The sequence below is a fragment of the Gracilinanus agilis genome, chromosome 1 (genome assembly GCF_016433145.1).
Source record: "Gracilinanus agilis isolate LMUSP501 chromosome 1, AgileGrace, whole genome shotgun sequence".
Classification (NCBI taxonomy): domain Eukaryota; kingdom Metazoa; phylum Chordata; class Mammalia; order Didelphimorphia; family Didelphidae; genus Gracilinanus; species Gracilinanus agilis.
In genome coordinates, this window is record NC_058130.1 from 223,137,884 (window position 1) to 223,157,091 (window position 19,208).

At 40.0% G+C, this 19,208-nt stretch overlaps 1 protein-coding gene across 1 annotated transcript in view; it reads left to right on the forward strand.

Annotated features, from left to right (window-relative positions):
• The first annotated feature begins 227 nt into the window (after positions 1-227).
• GPR139 (G protein-coupled receptor 139) overlaps positions 228-19,208 on the forward strand; it is a 59,761-nt gene continuing 40,780 nt past the window's right edge. The window contains exon 1 of the mRNA XM_044657463.1: positions 228-348. Coding sequence (XP_044513398.1) covers positions 228-348 — 121 coding nt within the window. The remainder of the gene's footprint in view (positions 349-19,208) is intronic.

Here is a 19,208-nt window from a genome sequence, read left to right on the forward strand (position 1 = left end):
CAGGAGAGGGGCGGGAGTGGGGGTGGGGGGGGTAGAAGGAGGTCCTGCGGGGAAGGAGGCGCTGAAGAGCCACAGCAGCTGCTGCTGCCGCCGCTGCCGCCGCTGCCGCCGCCACCGCCACCGCCACTGCTGCCTCTGTACTGGCTGCTTGGAGGCTGGAAGCCGGAGCCGGGCTGGGAGGCGGCTAAGACGCGCGCCCCGGCTCCCGGGAACCCTCCCCTGTTCTCATGGAGCACACACACTTCCATCTCGCCAACAGCTCATTCCTCTCGCACCACCGCTATGCCTGCGGCTTGGGCTTCCTGCCGGTCGTCTACTATAGTCTCCTGCTCTGCCTTGGCTTGCCAGGTAAGGGGCGTGAGCGTGTGTGTATGTGTGTAAGACAGAGGATGGAGGAGGTGGAGTATAGGTCTGGATGTCGGGGTGCCTGCGTGACTGTGTGTGGCTCTCGGAGGGGACTGTCAGGGAAGATCCGAGACTGCTGCGGGGCAAATCGACTGTGAGGCGAGGAGGGGGTGGGGTTTGACCGACCCCCCCCCCCCCACCCCCGCCTCCAACTCCCCAACCCCGCCCCACCCCAACTGCCCTTACCAGAAAAGTTTATGCCCAAAGGGCAGCGAGGGGATTTCCATCGGGAAAGAAAAGTTGATACCTGCTAAGCACCTGAGATGTGCCTGCAGCTTGAGCTCTGTTCCGGGCGCCTTGTAGACAGAGCTGCCTAGGCAAAGGGCAGGAGAGGAATGCAAATGCGCCCGCCCCTCCTCTTCTCTGCCTCCTTTCAGCCCAGGTTGGGACAGTCGGTTTCCCGGCCACCTCCCCCTGGGTGTTGTCCCGACCCCTATCCACAAACCCGGGGAAGGCTGTCCTGACTTGACCCCGAGATCAAGTCCGAGATCAAGAAGGAGACACTACTAATCTTGCGCTCTGAGGAGAGAGGATGGAAAAGCGCGCTTTCTCTGTCCGTCCCTTTGTATTCCAGAACCACTGTACCACAGTCCCCAGGGGAGTAAGGGATGTAAAGAATGGCTGGGGAGGGGGCTGGGAGTGGGGGATGGGATAGATCCCTGGGATCAGTGCCTTACGAATGGTGATGAGAGTATACACACACACATACACACACACACGCACGCACACACACACGCACATGCACACGCGCACGCACTCTCTCTCTCTCACACACACACATACACACACACACACACACACACACACACACACACACACACACACACACATATATCACCACAGGCTCCTGGCTGACAGTCTCCTTGAGCACCGTCCTTGCCCCTTCTTGGCTTGGCTTGGCTTTCTAATCTCCTGTTCTTCCAGGCAGAGCTGCGCAGATTACTCCTTTGCCCCAACCCTCTCCATCTTCTACCTAAAGTGTAGCCAACACTAGTACGGAATTCCTGAAGGGTAGAAGGAGTGTGGGTCTTAGATCTGGTGTTCGGATCCGTTAGGTGAGGGAGTCTACTGCACTTTGGGTACCTCCTTTGACAGATTCCTCTCACGAACCTCAGCTGGAATTGTGGATTTCAGAACCCCACCCCTATTGTTCACTCACACACGCACATACACAAACACACTTTAGCCACAGATGAGTCCTTCAACGCCTTACTTTGGGCAGGGGGTTGTGGGGAGAGCGGGAGGGGAGCCTGAAGGGAGAATATGTACTGCTTCCCCTGGATAAAATGTAAACTCCTTGGGGACAGGAACAGTTTCAGTTTAGAATCTGATACAAAGCAGTTGCTCAATAAATGCATATTGACTGTTAATTGATTGATCCTTGAGATTGCCCTCCAAATACATTCAAACTGCACTTATTAGTCTTCTTGGTTATATGGTATGTGTATGCGTGTATTTTTTATTTAGTTGCTTTTTTTTTCCACTAAAGTGGGTAGCCATGAAAAAAAAAATTGCTCATTTCCAAGATTCTCTACTTTCTTGGGTCTGAGTGAAACTCCACATATATGATTTGGCTTTTATTAAGAATTAATCATTTTTCTCCCTTAAAAGACAAAAGAAGACAAATTATTATCTCTTACCAGGCAACATGAGCACATGTATTGTAATTATTGGACTGATTCTTGTCCAGCAAACAAATTTTTCTCTATTGGGCCTACTTTACCCCTTCCTGTTGTACTTTTGAATAGCTAAGTTTTCCATTGGTAATAGGTACCAAAAGGAAAGCAGGAGACTCTAATCTTCTCTTCCTCTGCAAAGTAAAATAGCTAGGACAGACTTAATAGTCTACTAACCTCAGGATTTCCTCCTTCAGGATGGTAGCCTAGCCCCTCTCACCTCATTCCCTACCTTATTCTTTCAGCAATATCACCTCTAGAGATGGAAGGAGCAGAATGTCATCCCAAGGTGATGGCTCTAAAAATGGGGACTTGTTTCTCTAAGTGAGAGAATGTTGGACAGCTCAGACCTTCAGAGTCTGAATCTGATGCCAATGAAGGAGGCTTCAAAAGCAAATTGCCCAGGCAGAACTAGGAGGTAGGGAGAACATGAAGTGAAAAGCACTCCCCCCTTAAGCCAGGAGCCAGCCTTGTGCAAAGAGCCAGAAAGAAACTAGAAAAATTGGATGTATTCCTCTTCTCTTTACATCTTATTTTGTAGGGAGTCACTGATGGGTGGGAAGGGAAATTCTGAAGATGTCTGCTCCAGTCTGGCTGTGTAAGGCAAAGTAAAGAAAAGTAGATATGGCCAGATGGAAAAGGGGGTGGCTGCAGGGAATGGAGAATGGGGATGGGGCATGTGCAAATTTCATGGTCCAATGAATTTTGAAAATTGCTTGCAAGGCTGGTTCAAGGGTCATGTCTCTGTCTGAGTGGGAAAGGAGTTGTTTTGAGTTGCATTTTTTGCACTGACTACAGTTGTGAAACCCACAGTGGATACACAAGCAATATTCATGGGCACTGGAGTTAACAGTAAAGTGGTTATTAGGAGCTGAGTGAGGTACCAGCTCCACCCATCAACCAGGGAAGAGCCTAGAGAGGCAGAGGCAGAGAAAAAAAATACTTAGCTCAGCATATTACTCCTATTACTGAGAGTTTCACTGTAATACCCTCCCTCCCCCCAATTAGAGAACTCTCATTATTCTGCAGCTGACAGGAACACACAGTTAAGCTGGGTGTGAAGTAACAGACCACAGGGTTTGATAATATTGTTGAAAACTGAGATTTTAATTGAATTACTGTTCCCAGCAGTGGGCTCACCCAAAGTGTTCTAAATTAGCACAGCACGGTGGGTTGGAAATGTTTATGGGAATTTGAAGTTGGATGTGGAATGGGTCTGAGCTATGCTACATTGTGGAGGACGCACGATGGTAATTGGAAGGAGAGGAAGGAGAGGGCGAGCCTCTCCAGAAACTGTCCAATGTCCTAAGATACAGAAAGAAGGGATTGTGAAAAGCCATGAGGTTGAGAAATGTCTTGATATAATATGTGAAGTAGAATGGGGAAGATCTGAGTTCAATTTCCATCTCAGACATTTGCTAGCTATGGGTCTCTGAGCAAATTGCTTAACTTGTCTGTGCCTCAGTTTCCTCAATCCTATAAAATAAAGAGGTTGGTTGGACTTGATAGCCTCTTTGCCAAAAAATCTCCCATGGAAAGTGTTGTTGTGCTATGGTCCATGGGATCAATAAGAGTCAGACACAACTGAACAGCTGAAAGACTAAACAACAGTGACAAAAGTTCCCTGCGATCCATGAAGCCAATCACATGTTAATAGGAGTTAAGAGTTGAAAGACACCTTAGAGATCACCTAGTCCAGCTCCCTTGTTTTATAGGTAAAGAAATTTAGGTTCAAAGTGTCAAAGTGACTTACCAAGACCACACAAGTAGCAGCTAGCTGATCAAGGCTGTGAACTTTTCAATTATGCAATTCTCCAATGCCTTAGTAACAAGAAATCTCATAAACTACTAATCCAAACTCTTTATACTGTTTTCACTGCCAGCTAATCCATGCTGGAATTTTTCTTGAATCTCTTCTCTTCCCAATTTACTAGAAAAATTATAAGGTGGTAATCCATATCAGATGGAGGATAGGCCAATGGGAGTTGGCTACATTGATTGGACCTGTAGGAGAAAGAAGAAAAACGGATGAAAGAAAATAAGAAATGCATGTTAAATTAGAGAAGAGGAAAGGGATGCTCTTAATGAGAAAGAGGCAGCAAGAAATTAATCTGACACATAATTTTTAAAAACTTTACTTAAAAAGACCCTCTACCCATAGAAACCTCCATTTGTTGTTTTTTGGCACTGAATACAGTTATAAAACTCACTATGGGTACACAATCAATATTCATGGGCAACAGAGTCATTTAATGATAAAGGTGGATGGTTGTTAGGAGTTATTAAAAGACCTGACCCTGTTTACTTAAAGGCATGTGTAATTTCTGGCCAATGCAAACAAACTGGAAAGGTTTCAGGTATAGAGCTGAGAATGGGATATTTATAGGATCAAAGGGCAAGAATTTCAAGAAAGCTCAATAGTCCACTGATTCATGACTTGTTCAAGATCACTGAGGTAGTAATCATCCAAAGCTGGATTTGAACCTAGCTCCCCTAACATTAGAACTAATGTTCTTTACGTTGTACTATGAAGTTTGCAAAGTATTTTATATACATCAGTTGGTTCATTTGAGCTTCAAATAACCCTATGAGGTAGGTTCCACAAGTATTATCTCCTTTGTACAGTTAAGTCAACTAAGGGAAGGAAGGAAGGGAGAGAGGGAGGAAGAGATGTAAGAAAAGAGGGAGAGCAGGAGGAAGGGTAGGAGAGAAGGAAGATTTATTAAGTGCCTATTGTGTTCTAGGCACTGTACTAAGCTATTAACAAATATTAATTCATTTGATATTTTTGCAACCACTCTGGGAGGTGGGTGATGTTATTATCTCCACTTTGCCATTGAGGAAATTGAGTCAGACAGAGGTAAATTACTTGCCCAGGATAACACCACAAATAAAGGTTTAAGGCCAGATTTGAACTCAGGTCTCAGAATGCCCATCATTCTATCTAATAAGCTACCAACTGCCTCATGGCCACAGAACTCAGAAATGTCAGAAATTATATTTGACCTCAGGTCTTCTAATTCCAAATCTAGAATGCCAGACACAATATATCTGATCTAAAGGCTAGTCTAGCTACGTTCAAAGAGCTCAACATGAGATTGTCCAGGTAACAAATCCTTTTGGCTAAGTTAAAATTAGCATTTGAAGGTCTTTTACTTAGTCTCTGAGGAAATGTGATTTCTACCTATAGAGAGGAAAATAGTGAAATCATAGATGCTTGAACTACTGAAGTATTTCCAAAGAAACTTATTTTATCCTCTGCCATTCTTCACTAAAATCAATGAGAGGTTATTTGGACACTTCACTGAGCTGCATGCAACATCATATGCCAACATTCTAAATCCACTGCTGCTTCAACTTGTAAAGCTGTTCTCAGTCTCAAGTTATGAACAGATTCTCCTAGTATAGTTATGAACATATTCTCCCTCCGACAGGGTTTGCAATATACCTCCTTATAAAGCTGTCTTATAGGTGAATGCACAGAATGCCGTATAGGGGACAGAATGATGGACACCTGGATGTAGTCATAGCTTTGCTACTTATTACTTGAATGACCTTGGCTAAATTCCTTTACCTCCCTGCACTCAAAAATATAAAATAAGAGAATCAAATTGGTGTCAGCATAATGAAATGGAAAGAGATCCCAGAGTCAAAGGACTTGGACTTGGGTTCAAATTCCATCTATGACACTTAGTGTTTTGTGACCTTGAACAAATCCCTTCCCTTCCCGTAGATTCCATTTCCTCATTTTTAAGATGAGAAGTTTGGACTAGACAGCTTCTGAGGTCTCTTCTAACCGTAGATCCATGATCTTAAGATGGTCTCTAGAGTTGTTTCTAGCATTCACATACAATACTTCTCTCCTTTGTCTAAATTGTCTTGTATCAAACCCTACTCTACTGCAAGCTAGCAAAAGTCCAAAATATTAAGTACACAAACTTTTCCTCAGCCCCTAAAATAGTTGTATAGGGTTCAGCAAAATCTCTTGAAATGATTAGATATTGTTTAACCTTGGATAAAGTTACAAAAGGTATCTGGCAATTACAACCAGCAAATCTGACCTCTAAACTGACTGTCTAAGACCATTAACAAAGAAAGAAAGGTAGCAGCTATTCATCCACCTCTGCATACCCATATTGATTTGGAGGTAGGGGAACAGGGTGATTAACATCTGCACTGCCAGTGGCCCTATACCCCAACACGTAGGCGATGCCATTTTGAAAATACTGAAGAGAGCTCCCCCAGATATCAAAAGGTTAAAAATGGGTGAGACATTAAAATTAGGAATTAGATGGAGCCAAGTTCTTGGGGATGGGGGCAGAAGGACGGAAAGCAAAACTGAAATATATATATATATACACACACACACATACATATGAAAGAAATATAAATTTTCGCTCTGATTCAGTGAACTGTCATAGCCAGGAAAGTGTGGACTATGTCTAAGATATGAATTTGTAAAGTGTTTAGACTATAGAGGGAAAAAGTCATTCTGTTTCTCGGTGAGGTCATGAAATGATAGAACTGGAATGGACCTTTAGATGATTTATTGCAACACTTTTCAGTTTCCATAGAATGAAAATGAGGAGTTATTTGCCCCTAATCATAAAGCACATCAGCCCAAAGCCATGGTTAGAACTCAAGATTCTATATCTTAACTTTACAGCCACAATTTGTTTAAATTGTTTTTTGTTACATTGAAATTCCCAGTTATCTCTCTCTCTCTCCCCCTCAGCCCCTGCTCACACTAGAGAAGGCATCATTTGACAAAACAAAACAAACAAGCCATATATATATATATATATATATATATATATATATATATATATATATATATATATATANATATATATATATATATATATATATATATATATATATATATATATATACTACATCTTGCTTGTTTCTATTTATCAGTATTTATCAGTTCTTTCTCTGGAGGTGGGAATACAAAAGTCATTCTCCAAACAATATTTTTGTTGCTGTATATAATGTTCTCTTGGTTCTGCTTGTTTGACTCTTCATAATTTCTTGTAGGTCTTTCCATGTTCTTTTAAAATTAATGTGCTTGTCATTTCTTATGGCACAGTAGTATTCAATCACAACCTTATGTCAAACCTGGTACCACTAGACCTCCCTCCTTTACATTTTTATTCATTAATTTATTTGATATTCTTGGCCTTTTGTTCTTCTAAATGAATTTCGTTACAGCCACAATTTATATCTTCTATCGTAACACACACCCACAATACTTCTTTTTTCCCTTACCACTGTCACCACCACCTCAGTCCTCTAGAGGCCTTTATTCTATATCAGGGATTCTTAACCTTTGTCTGCATGTCTCATGTCCCTTTGGCAGTCAGGTGAAGCCTGTGCGCACCCTTCTTAAAGTAATTGTTTGATGCCTACATTCATAATTGATGGAGATGCTAAATTTCAGTCAGAAGCTACTGAAAATAATTTTTCCCTCATCCAAGTTCAAGGTCTCCTGAAATGTATCCACAGATTCATTGAGGGTGAGGAGACCTCAGACTAAAAACTCCTATTCTATACCACGGCAGGCATAGTTCTGGGGTTTTTGTTGTTATTGTTGTTTTTTTTTAACCATTATTTTCTGTCTTAGAAATGATACTAACCTTTGGTTCCAAGGCAGAAGAGCAGTAAGGCTTAAGTAATTGGGGTTAAGTGATTTGCCCAGGATCATCTAGCTAGAAAGTATCTGAGGCCAGATTTGAACCTAGGACCTCTCATCTCCAAGCCTGACTCTCTAAAAGATAATTCTTTGAACCAATTCAGAAAAATGTGGGACGCTCTAGTAACTATACCTTACAGTGGGCTTGGTTGGGAGTCAAGGAAGTAGTGCTTGGTTAGAATGTACTGGGTTTTTAAAAGAGAAAAATAACTTAGTATATTTAGATCTGCCCAGAAGTTCTACTTTTCTGAGAAGGAAGTCATGGTTTACTCTTTCAAGAATAGGGTCTATCATGGGCTGGCTGTTTTAGAAATCATAGAACCACTGAATTTCACAACTGGAAGAAACATTAATCTAGTCTGACCCCCTTATTTTACATGTTACAAACAAGGAAACTCAGAAAGGTAAAATAACTTTCCCAAGGTCATCCATCAAAGCCAGATCATCCATCTCTAGATTTTTTTAAAGGTGGGAGAAATATTGATAATAATAGTAATAGTTGACATTTATATAGCACTTTGGGGTTTGCATATGTATATGAATATGTGTGTATATACATACACATAGATAGATATAAAATCTGATCCCAGCAATAACTCTAGGTAGTACTATTATTATCCCCAATTTATAGATGAGAACACTGAGGCAGATCAAAATTAAGTGATTTGCCCAGAGTCGCATGACTAGTATATCAAGCAGGATTTAAACTTGGGTCTTCCCAACTCCAAATCCAGTATCTTAAAACCAAATCAACCAACTGTTCCATATTGACCGTGGTCATCTAGAGCTGGAGAGGTGCATAGAGGTCATCTTGTTTTTAACCATCTCATTTTACAGATGATATAATGTAGGTCAAGTGATTTGCCCAACTGGATAATGGCGAAGTTAGGACTAGACATGAGGTATCTCAACTCCCAGGCCAGTGCTTCCTTCACTGCAACACATTTTTATTTTAAGTGTTTTAATTACCCTGCTGCTACCCACTGACATCCCCATATGCTTGATAGATATACTAGGCCAGTATAATGGGAGAAACATCTGGCCTTGACCTTTATGAAAATAAACTAAATTAATCTCCAGTTTGGAGGGAGAAGACAGGCTCAAGCCCATGAACACGAAGACCTAAATATCAAGGGTTAACTTTTCTTCTGGTTTGCCAAAGTGTTGTTTATTGACAGGGTCAGGGGAATGATGTATTGCTAAATCTATTTCTTTTCATTCTAATCTAATGTGAAGGGCGAGTTATCAGTTGAATTGTTTTGAACAGAGGGAATCACACACATACATCACGGCACGGTGCGGCACGGCACAGGCTAGAGATGGCCCATGGCTAGATTCCATGTTGTTATACCATGCACTCCTCTGAGTATGCTTTGCCAGATCAGCACAACTTCACGGAACTGAGTATAAGCAACATCACCTGCCCTAATAAAGAAGATGAATAGCATCCCTCGAAAGCGATGAAATAGGGCAGTGGCTGAAAAAACAACAACAAACCAACAAAAAGAAACAAATAAAAGGTGTCTTGTGTTATGGAGCTCGGGCACACAAGTAAGAAAGAATTTGGTCCTTGTTATAAGAGGACAGTGCTTACCAATTTCATCAGCCTTTATATATCCCTGGACTTAGCCAAACACACCTGGGGTCAGCAAAGAGAGGAGAGTGTGCCTCCATTCATCCCTCTAGCCTTCTGTCCAATTACCCCTTTAGGCATGACTGTAGAACAACGAGGTCAATTTGACATGCATACCTAAACACATACATCTATGGGAATGTTGACCCTTTCTAAGTGGTTCCCTTGGAAAGAACATGGACCTTTTCCAGCAATTATGTCATTGTTTGAAATCTCTTTAGAATCCTTCTATGGGAATTGATTTCAGACTTAATCTACCAGCCCCAAAAGTAAATGAGTCTATTTGTAATGTAATAAAGTCTCATTTCTTTGGTTCAAACTGGGGGTGGGGGTTGAGGTGGGGACCAGATCTGGCATAATCATCTAACTTGTCCATTACATTTGATTCTCAATAAACTTTGCTTCCCAAAGTCCCCCATAATAGATGAAGTATTTGTCATCATCAAGGGCATTCACAATTTGATAAGATGATCAAACACAATAAAATGTGACAGTATTTTCAACATATGCAAAGCACTGTTTCTATTAGTAATGATGACAATAATTTTAAAAATATTATATGCATAGGCTGGAGGAAATTTCCAAAGAGAAGCTCAGAATGTTTTTGGTATAATGAAAAGCACATCAAAGATTTGCTTTCCAATTCTAGCTCTGTAGTTAATTGGCTTTGTGACCTTGGGTTATTTAAATGCCAAGGGTCTCAGTTTCCTTATGGGTAAAATGACAGGGTTGGATTAGATGTACTCTTAGGTCTCTTCTAACTTTAACAGTCAAGGACTCTGTGTATGTTTATTTTTAAAACAGTAACATTGTTTTATCACCATACCTCACATATTATGCACAGAAGTACACCTATCACACCTTCTCCTTCCTACAGAATTTCTCTCCTTCCCCATTTCATCCCCATTTTTATCCTCCAGGCAAGAGTTTGGCAAAAGGAAATGAGAGAATCCAGGGTGTCCTCCTACCAAGGTCACCCTTTTGATGCAAAAGTTAGAAGACCATATCTTGGAGGACATTAGGAGAAAGCCGGAAGCACTAAGAAAATTCTCATCCTGGTACTATCAGTGGGTGACTCCTACTCATGACTGAACTGTCATTTTTTCAGAGTCTGGGCAACTAAAAGAAGACTGAGCCTTCCTGCAATACCACTGCACAGTGAAGGAAGATGAGAAATGTCACCTTCATGGACATCATTTGACAAATGAAAGGCATTTAGTCTGGTCAGCTTGGTTGAGAGAATAGACCACAGCAGCATGGCAATATCAGTGACCCTTGGTTATCTATAAGCGAGACAGGTAGTTATACCCACATGACTACAGAAAATGGGGGTGTGAATAGGAGAGAGATCTGGAAAGGAAATAAAGGCTACTTGCTAGTCATATCAAGGAAGTTGAAGGCACTATATTCTTTCATCAGAGGTGCCTTCCTGCTCCAACATTTTATAAATTTATTCAAAGGAGAGCCCAAGATTTTGTATAACTATTGGCCAAATGGTTATGTTATCGGCAGAGGGCCAAAAGATTATGGGTCTAAAAACAAAATTTTTTACCCTCGGGGCATCATTTATGCTCCAAAAGCTTGATTCTCTCACAAATCACTAGATGCCAAGTGTCCACCACATTCCCAAATTGTCATTGTTCTCCTGCCTAAAGACAGGGAGCTAGACCAGTTCTTTCTATCCCTAAGACTTCTTTGATTAGAGAGAATTGGATGGAAATTCTCTTCAAAATGTAGAAGAATCACTTTCATATTTCCTAAAATCAAACTCAATCAGCATTTTTCAAAGGCAGCACCATTCTAGACTTCCACCTGGAAAATGAACTCAAAATTGAGGGGCAGAATAATGTAGTGGAGATAAGAGTGCTGGCCTTAAGAGTTAGTAAAACCTCAATTTAAATCTTCTCCCTAACCTAGACTCTGTGACTCTGGACAAGCCATTTCACTTCCCAGTAACCCAGGAAACTAATTCTAAAAGTTACAAAGAAATTGCCTATTTACATCAGTAGAAGTTTCCAAACAGGAAGTCTTTATAATATACCTATGATATAAAAGATCTATTTTAAAATAAATAAATAATTAAATCTCAAGTCCTGTAATACCAGTCTCCGGTTTGTCTTGAAAATGGGATGAAAATGATATCAAGTGCTTTGCAAACCTTGAAGCAATATGTAAATATCAGTTATTTGCACCACTTAACTTTTGTCCCACCTACTTTCTCCCACCTGCCCAATGTACCTTTTTTTTTCAATTATAATAGTATGGTTCTGAGGGTTTGTTTACACAAAGCAAAAACTCATCTGGTCTACTATAATAGGAAAGGAGAAGAGGGATTCTAACCCCCTCTCCTCTAGCTCCCACCCTTGGTAAATGAGTGTCAGCAGTCTTCTCCAAACACTTCCCTTTTCTTTCCACAGGGTGTGTTCTACTCTATTACTTCCCATCCTGCAGAAGGGGAATTTCTATTAGCATTAGAAGAAGCAACAATGGGGGATGGAGCTATGTGGCCACAACAATGCTTCTTTCCCCCATCAGATAATTTTACTATTTCCAGCTCTTATTTTAACCTGTAAAAAAAACAGATTGAATTTCTGTTTGCTCTATTTTGGAAAAATTATATTTTATAAAATATAAAATCAATTAGATTCTCTCTCATTATCTCCAGGACCCTTAGCCCCAGTTATTTCAGAAAGGATCTGTGCTCTCTGGCCTCTTCTATCTCATCTGTATACTTTGCCTTGACACTATCTACTTGACTACTAATGAAGCCTACAAAGTAGAAGCAGCTATGTTCAGTCACTTTAGCTAAACAAGCATTAGGACTAATTAAAGAGACATGTAAACAAACTTTAAAGGATAGGAAAACTTTGGATTTAATATTGGCCATCCCAGATGTGGGAGGCAGAAGATATAGAGGAGATACAGACACTTTGCTGTTAGCATTCTTCCCAGAGGAAAATAATCCCTTCAACTGATCAGTCCACTCTAGAGATTTCTTTTCTTGAAACCAAGACTATTCCAACAGAGCACAGGGAAGCTGAGGAAAGCATCAGACATACTGGTCACCTCTCAACTCTTTCACATTTGCTCACTTAGATCGAATTTCCCACTCAAAAACTCCTCAAGTCATACTGAGCACCTGCAATCATCCTCGTTTCTCAGTTTTCATTCCAGCTTCCCCTAAGATTTCTCTTCCTCCTGCCGAAGGACAAAATAATACCATTTCTTCAATAGTGACTCACTTTCACCCAGAGCATCTTGGAGCCCGATGCAAAGGGCTTTTTTTCTGATCACAGAAAATAAGCCTCCATTGTCTTGCTATACAAAAAAGGAAGAACATTTTCAGAGGTCCATTTTGCCTCTTTTTCTTAAAACTCCCTTATCTTCCATCTTAGAAACAATATTTTATATTGGTTCCAAGACTGAAAAATAGCAAGGGCTAGGTAATGCGGGTTAAGCGACTCATTCAAGATCACACAGCTGGGAAGTGGCTGAGGCTACATTTGAACCCAGTACCTCACATCTCTACACTTGGCTCTCAATCCACTGACCCACCCAGCTGCCTGTGTCTTTTATTTTTCAATTAACAAAAATGTATTTTCTCTCTTTCTGACTGCCCCTACCTTGGGTAGATATTTAAATTCCTGTCTAGCACCAAAAATCTGTGATTGCATATTAATATTCTCTCTTCTTTCATTATTAAATCCATGATTCTCACAGTAGAACTTAAAACTCAGATTATGGGAAGAAAGATGGTGAAGGAGGAACCAAAATTATGCTGCTAAAAAGGTGATTTGCCTTTTTTTCATGAAAGTCAATATGATATGTTGAGTTTTAAATTGAAAAATATTTTTATTGCTATATCTTTATATCACCGAGTATCCCTCTCCCTCCCTCTCCCAGAGAGCCATCCCATATAACAAAAAAGCATTTTTAAAGTAAAAAAGAAGAAATCAGCATAACTAATCAACACAAAGAAATCTGAAAATAGTTGTAATGTACAACACTCGTGGACTGCCCTTGTCTGCAAAGAGATGAGATGAGAGTGTCTTCTCATATCTTTTCTTTCAAGCCATGCTTGTACATTACCATTTTTCAAAATTCTTTAATTCTTTTTTTGGTGGTTTTTCCTTCTGTTTACATTGTTGTAGTCAGTGTAAATAATTTTCTTGGTTCTGTTTACTTCACAATTTCAGAACTAAGCCTTCTCCCCATAGCCTCAAATCTCTTTCTAGATGAAGTAATCCTGTATCAGATTTCCTGCACTATGAGTTAAGAGTTTCAGATTAATATTCTGTAAAGAGATGGGGGATATTCAGATTCTGAGTAGCTCATTAATGAAATAGAAGCTTTGGAAAGTCTGATTCCTACAGAGATTTGGGAGTTCATACATCTGTACCAGAGACCATAAATGCTGCTATAAGAACCCTCTTCCATGGATTGTTGGATATAGGCAGAGTTTATCCCCAAAGAATGATCTTGGTTGACTTCTCCAAGAGCAATTGAATAATGGAAGAAGAGCTTAAGATGGGATAGTGGAGTGGAGTTGCGAATTGACCCAAACATTCTGGAGGGCCATTTGGAACTGTGAGGGGTTAATAATATTGTGATGAAAGTCCAGAGAACAGTTTGGTAAACCACCTCTACTTAATATTCAGAGGAGAATTGGTATAGGAAATATGAGATAGGAAATAGGACAGTATATTTTTGTATCGTATAACTATGCCTAAAAATCTAAACCATATACTAAATCTCTAAGAAACCCTAAATCTAAGGATCTTCTTGCCTGACAAAGCAGGCCTAACTTATCTACTCTGTCTAACTAAGATTAAATTCGCTATCTATCTTAAGCTAATTAATCAATGAACATTAATCAATAACAAACTCCTTAAAGTAATTCTTCTATTAACTGTCAGTTATAAGCTGCCTGTCACAGAGACACAGTCACAGATTCCTTCAGTCTCAATAACAGACTCCTCCTCAAAGTACTGAGGAGAAAAAACCTCAGAGTCAGACTTCTTCTCAAATTGATATTTATATCCCAAACTCTCAAAAGTAACTGCCAGATCTTCTTGACTGAGGGAATGACACAGAAACCTGCTCCCTAGGATGTTAGAGAGAAAGAGTCAACTGTCAACTCAATCAACTTTTAAAGAGACAGCATGAGATTCAGAAACTCCCTCTAACATATAAATTCTGCTCTTAAAGAGACAAAATGAGATTAATAAAATTCCTTCTATCAGAACTATCCTTAAAAGGCTATGAAACTCTGAATACTCTTTGATCCTATAATGCCACTATTGGGTCTATATACCAAAGAAATCATAAAAAAAGGAGAAAGGATCTAATTGTACAAAAATATTTGTAGCTGCTCTTTTTGTGGTGGCAAAGAATTGAAAGTTGAGGGGATGTCCATCAATTGGGGAATGGCTATGATATATGTTGGTGATGGAATACCATTGTGCTATAAGGAATAATGAGCAGATGATTTCAGAAAAAGCTGGAAAGATCTACGTGAACTGATGCATAGTGAAATAAGCAGAACTGGAAGGACACTGTGATACACAGTTAATAGCAGTACAGTGATCAACTGTGAAAGAGTTAGTTGCTCTCAGGAATACAATGATATGGGACAATTCTGAAGGACTTATGTTAAGAATACTCTCCACCTCTAGAGAAAGAACTGTTAGAGTCAGATGCAGATCAAAGTATACTACCATCCACATTAGTTTATTTATGGTTTTATTTTGAGGTTTTGGTTTTACAAACTTTTTTGGCCTACTGCCCCCTTTCCAGAAAAAAATATTATTTAGCGCCCCCTGGAAATTATGAAACTATTTATTGAACTCAGAATAGAATGTAATACAAAAAAAGTGTGGCCATCACTGCTCCCCGTATCACTGCAGCACCCACCCAGGGCAGTAGCGCCCACTTTGGGAATCACTGTCTTACAACAATGATCAATATGAAAGTATGTTTTGCATGGTAATACATGTATAACCCAGATCAAATTACTTACCATCTCTGAGAGGGGAGAGGGAAGGGAGAGAAAGGGAGTTAATTCGGATCTTTTAATTTTGGAAACATGTTGAAAATTGTTACTACATGTAATTGGAAAAATAAAATATATTTTAATAAAGGGGGGAAAGGTGGGATAGAGAAGTGAACTACCAAGGTTATTCTGAAAGGGAAAGACTTTAAATTTTATTCATTCATTCTTTAAAACAAGTGACAACAGAATTCCCATTAACAGTCAAAATTTCCAGGTTGATCTAATCAATCAGTCAATATTTATTAAGCACCTACTCTGTGTCAGGCACTGTACTAAGGCTCTCCAGGGAATTGAAGAGAATTTGTGGGGTGAACATTTTCAGTACTGGTCTGTACTTGTTGAGGGAGAAAAAGACAAGCACCATTTTCAGTTCATTTACACAATCCTAAATTATGGGATTATAAACTATCTCTTTTCCTGCCATTGTTCTGCAAATTGACCTAAAGTAACTTTGTGAATGATTATTCTTTCCATTTGTTGCATTGAATTGATATAGTGCATTCCAGTTACAAAGCTTTATGTACATAAAAGGCAAAATTTAGGCAAAACAGGTATTATAGGTCCCATATTTCTTTTAGTGTGAAAATTAAAGTTTCGAAAAATCAGGAGACTTGCCCAAAAACATATTAGTAGTCAGTTTCTAGTCTTGTAAGATTTAGGTCTTGCAAAGTGCCCCCAAAAAAGGTGACCCATTCCTCTTCTCTGTTCTTCTAAATGATATAAAAATTCCCTAGAAAGGGGAGAATTCCCCTGATCTAAGGTACCTATTACTTAGCTAGCACTGACTGAAATTGAGTTAGGTAGCAGAGTTGATACAGGGCCAACCTTGCAGTCAAGAAGACCCATTTTCATGAGTTTGAGTCCAGACTCAGACCCTTGCTAATTGTATGACCCTGGGCAAGTCACTTAACCCTGTTTACCTTAGTTCTTCATCTGTAAAATGAACTGGAGAAGGAAATGCCAAACCACTAACTACTCTAGTATCTTTGCCAAGAACCCCCCCCCAAATGGAGTCATGAAGAGTCACACATGACTGAAACAATTGAACAACAAAAATGAGGAACCCTAAAGGGATACCCCCTGGAATGGTAGATTTCACACAACTGAACTGGACCTTTGGCTTGGCAATCTAAAGCAGATGGAGTAAAGCAAACAGCCAAATGTAGGTTCAGAGACAGATGAAGACACACATAGAGGCAGAGGGTTAAATACACAGACATAAAGACACCTGCCTACACATGACCTGGTGGGAGCTGTGAACAAATCTATGTAGTCTTGCCAGGAAACCCATGTACCTAAGGTCATGCAACAGTAATGTGTAAGAAGAGATGAAGCCTGAGTGAGAGTGAGAAAAGGGATTTAAAGCCTAAAGGGAGTGCCAAGCACTATGCTAAGGGATGGGATACACCAAGAAGAGAAAAATATAGTCTCTGCCCTCAAGGAGCTTAAAGTCTAATGGAGAAATATAATATCCAAAAGGAAGTTGAAAGTGAGGAATGATGAAGTCCCTAGGCGCACAACTGGGTGGGAAATGAAGGACTGACTTGTGTGCTCTGCTTAAATTGAAGTTCTAGGAGAAACTTTCCACTCTCTAGTCAGAAGAAGAAAGAGAAAGAGGGGGACAGGGTTTCATTTAGCTCTAAAGAGAGAGCCCTTAGACTATCCATCTTTATGGTACTAAAAATAAAGAAGAATCAGCATAACACAGAACTATATGCTTTGAGGAGTAATCCATAGAGGACAATTTAGATTGAGAGCCATGTCTGGATATGGGAGGTCCTCAGTTTAAATCTAGCCTCAAACACTTCCTAGCTGTGTGACCCTGGGCAAGTCACTTAATCTATATTATTTAGCCCTTGCCACTCTTCTGCCTTGGAACCTACACAAATATTGGTTCTATGATGGAAAGTAAGGATTTAAAAACAAGTAATCCATACCTATCCCTTTATAGGTATGATGAATAATGTGACCTGTATTGGTACTGAGGAAACATGGGACCCACCGAAAGGAGGTACCTTCCAGAAAAGTTTTCCTAATTTTTAGGGAGTTTGTGCATAAACCCATTTGTGTATTCTATCAGATTAAAACTGCTTCTACATTTAATATCTTGTAAGCCTGAGTTGTTGTAGGGTAGCTGAAGACCTATTTCAAGACAGGAAAGAGAAGAAACCTTCAGTAGCTTACAAACTGAAGAGATTTTGTGAAAGACACTTGACTGCCCCAAAGATTTTACTCTATAGTATCAGAGACCATGGTTCAATTCTCACATGAATTGCACCATAATAAAAAATAATTTCCCTCTGAAGAAAAATAGGGCTAATTAAGACATTTTGTCTTAATCTGTTATAAAGGTACTTACTAGCCTTGAGAATGGCTTAGTAGCTCAACCACATACTAGTTGCATGACCCTGGGCAAGTCCTTTAATCTCTCTGTCTCAGAGTCTTCATCTGCCAAAGGAGGCTGGTTCTTGATCTATAACTCCACATTGCCTCTCCTGAATATTTCATCAATTAAATCGAAGCCTTGATCCAGGTGTCTTAGGAATGTGGATAAATGTGGATAAATAAGATTTCCCTGCCATGGATGCAAGGAAACCAGGTTGGTCTCTGTGGCAGTAATAGGGCGGGCAAAACAAATTAGGGTCATAATGAGAAATCACTGCCTGGCAGGCATCAAGGACTTATTTTTTTTGTTTTTTGTTTTTTGTTTTTTGTTTTTTTGTTTGAGTTTGTTTTGTTTCTTTCATTTGCAACAAGACTTAAGTTTGCTACAGGAAAGGCAGTTGCCATAGCAAGATCTATTGTGAGATACTCAAGTTCTTGATCTGGGTAGTTGTGATCTCTATGCCAACCATTAAGGCTTAATAAAGGGAAAGGTGGGTGCCCCCTCTCAATCAAGCTGGTTTGTTTTTGTGGATGTTTATAGATAGTTGTGTGTATTTCACAATAGTGCAGAAGTCAGTGCTAAGCACATCGGAGTCATTCCTTCAGTGCAAGCAGATTCAGAACACTCTCTCTGTGTCCTTGCAAATCTTGTTTTCTCTTGGTCCCCACAACCCTTGCCATTACAGGCATTACTTTGATTAACTATATTGTCTTCCCTGAGTGATGTCTTGTTGTCCCCATTTCCCTCTTCTGAAGCAGATGATTTAATTATTTGAAATAATTTTTAAGCAAGACCAGATAAGTAATTCCCCTCTTCTTCTCATCCCTACCTTATAAAAGCAAAATTGAGTTGATTTTTTTAAGTTCTAGGCCTGTGGAAACCTAATATTTCTCATGGGGGTGGAGAGGGGAGGCTGGAGTACAGGGTTAACAGGGGAAGACAAACCAATGGTCTTCCTAAGGCATGTCTAAAATTCCCATTTGCGTACATAGATAGTCCCAGGTGAAGTGAAATGAGTTGCACTGGGACATAGCATCTTTCTCTGTTTTTTTTTAAACCCTTACCTTCTACCTTAGAATCAATACTGTATTTTGGTTCCAAGGAAGAAGAGTGGTTAGGGCTAAGCAATGGAGGTTAAGTGACTTGCCCAGGGTCACACAGCTAGGAAGAGTTTGAGGCCAGATTTGAACCTAGGGCCTCCCATCTTTAGGTTTGGCTCTCTGTCCCCTGAGCTCTCTAGCTGCTGCCTATTATTGCATCTTTCTAGAAAATTAGCTTCAAAGTCAGGACAGACCTCAGTTCAAGTCCTCCCTCTGACATTTTGGGAGCCTGGGAAAGTCATTTAACATTTTTAATCTTTT